Source organism: Rhagoletis pomonella, unplaced genomic scaffold (assembly GCF_013731165.1).
Source record: "Rhagoletis pomonella isolate Grant_MI unplaced genomic scaffold, Rhpom_1.0 Rhpom_scaffold_23438, whole genome shotgun sequence".
Taxonomy (NCBI): domain Eukaryota; kingdom Metazoa; phylum Arthropoda; class Insecta; order Diptera; family Tephritidae; genus Rhagoletis; species Rhagoletis pomonella.
Genome location: NW_023481944.1, coordinates 44 through 1,896, shown reverse-complemented (window position 1 = coordinate 1,896; position 1,853 = coordinate 44). Strand labels below are relative to the sequence as shown.

Sequence of the window (1,853 nt, the reverse complement as noted above, 5' to 3'; positions counted from 1 at the left end):
CCCCTCCACCGCAAACGCATGCTGCACTCGCCCACGATGGCTTGCATCATTTGTCCTTGAATGCGCCACTACAAGCCAACCATCCGACGCATATGGCACATCATCCGACGATGGCGCATATGCTAGCAGCCGCACAGCAACCGCCGCCACCACCGCCCACGCCATCGGCGCAAAGTAGTGCGGCATTAAGTATGATGCATGCGGCACAGCGATTGCATCCATTCTGAAGGAATATGAGGCAGTCTTAAATTTAATTAACAATTCTTAAATTTAATTAACAATTGTATTGTAGTAATAATTTATTTCTCGGTATATGTATTTATTTTAACGTATATGCTGATAAAAGTGTATACAAAAGTGGAAGGTAATCCTCTAAATATTCACGCACAAAATATTTGTACTTGTAAACTCTAATAAACTAGAAAAAAAAACGAAAAAAATTAAAAATGTAGCATTACAATATAAATAAAATTAAATTTGGCAAGCACAGCTTCTCATATTGTATTAAAAGTAAACTCCTGTCATTTTTACATATTAGTAATACACTACAAACACTACGCAAATGCTACTCAAGCTATTATCTACTTTAATTACAATATTAAAATGTGGGAATGAATATATGTATGTATATGTAATTCATGTCATGAAGAAATTTTAAATACATATTTGACCATTTTGATTTTGTCTTTTCATAAAAAAAAATAAAATATTTTACTTTGGGGTACTTTCCCTGCTATTCATTATTTATACTTGATTTATGCATATTTTGCATTTATATTTTTAGACACATGTATTTGGTGTAAAATCGTTGGTAAAACCTTAGTTCTATTGACGCTACATATGTACCCAACGAACTTATACACAATATTGCTTAGCTGGATATTTGTAGTTAAAACTCTTGATTTTCTACTTTAGTTTTTCCCTGAGCCACTCCTCGGTTAGTTCATCTAATTCTCGTATTTCGTAGACGCGTGTCAAATCGACCTCGCGCTGGAGGGCACTTTTGGTGCAAGCATACATCATTTGTAGTTCAATCTGTTGAAGAGAACATGGGTAAATATATATGTAGATAAGTGAATTTTGTTTAGTTTAATTAAATTTTACTGTCCATACCTGACTATCGCGCGGCGTGTAAAATATGAAACACATAGGGTATGAAATTCTTTGGTCATCATGTATCATTTTGTATGTATAAATGATATATCGAGGCTGATGTCCTGGCAGTGTTTCTTGCAACTCATCGACGGAGATGTCCTCCAAGAGTTCATCTAAAACTACAAGTTGCTTTTCGCGATCGACTTTTACTAAATCAAATACACAAATTAGTAACGTACAGGCTATGATTTATCATTAACACAGGTACACATGAATGTATGTATTAATTAATATTTCAATTAAAAATATTATTTGAGATTATTGCTAATCAATCCAAAAAACACATGAAAACACTTGAAAATTTCAAGGTCTTGTAGCGACTAGCTGGGTTACCACATATTTATTTCTTTGTTTAATTAATAATCTTAACACTTGAATGGAACAATTAGAACTAATTGAATTGCCTAAAACGATTCTTTTTGGTTTTCGCTGTTGGAATCTAGAACCTTCTGCTCGCTTGCTTGAGAAGAAAATTTCCTTTTTTTGAGTTGCAACGGCTAGGACTTTTTTACGAAAGACAATGTGAAACGGAATGAAGAATAGTGCCACACCGAAGTTGTGCTGCCAGATCGTTTGCCAAGTTGTGTCCCCACACTACTCCCCCCTAAATGAGGCTGTATGCAGGAACCCGAAAAGCCAAATTTAATGATTGGTGCCGTAGTTATTGGGTAGGCTTGTTGACATGCTAGGATGATGCG

At 35.1% G+C, this 1,853-nt stretch overlaps 1 protein-coding gene across 1 annotated transcript; it reads right to left on the bottom strand.

The window, feature by feature from the left end:
* Window positions 1-524: 524 nt before the first annotated feature.
* LOC118732620 (glia maturation factor beta-like) lies at window positions 525-1,606 on the bottom strand. Its single transcript, XM_036461750.1, has 2 exons — window positions 1,114-1,606; window positions 525-1,035 (listed from the first exon to the last, which is right to left on the bottom strand). The coding sequence occupies exons 1-2, from the start codon at window positions 1,180-1,182 to the stop codon at window positions 907-909; spliced, it is 198 nt and encodes a 65-aa protein (XP_036317643.1). The 5' UTR covers window positions 1,183-1,606; the 3' UTR covers window positions 525-906.
* Window positions 1,607-1,853: the final 247 nt, after the last annotated feature.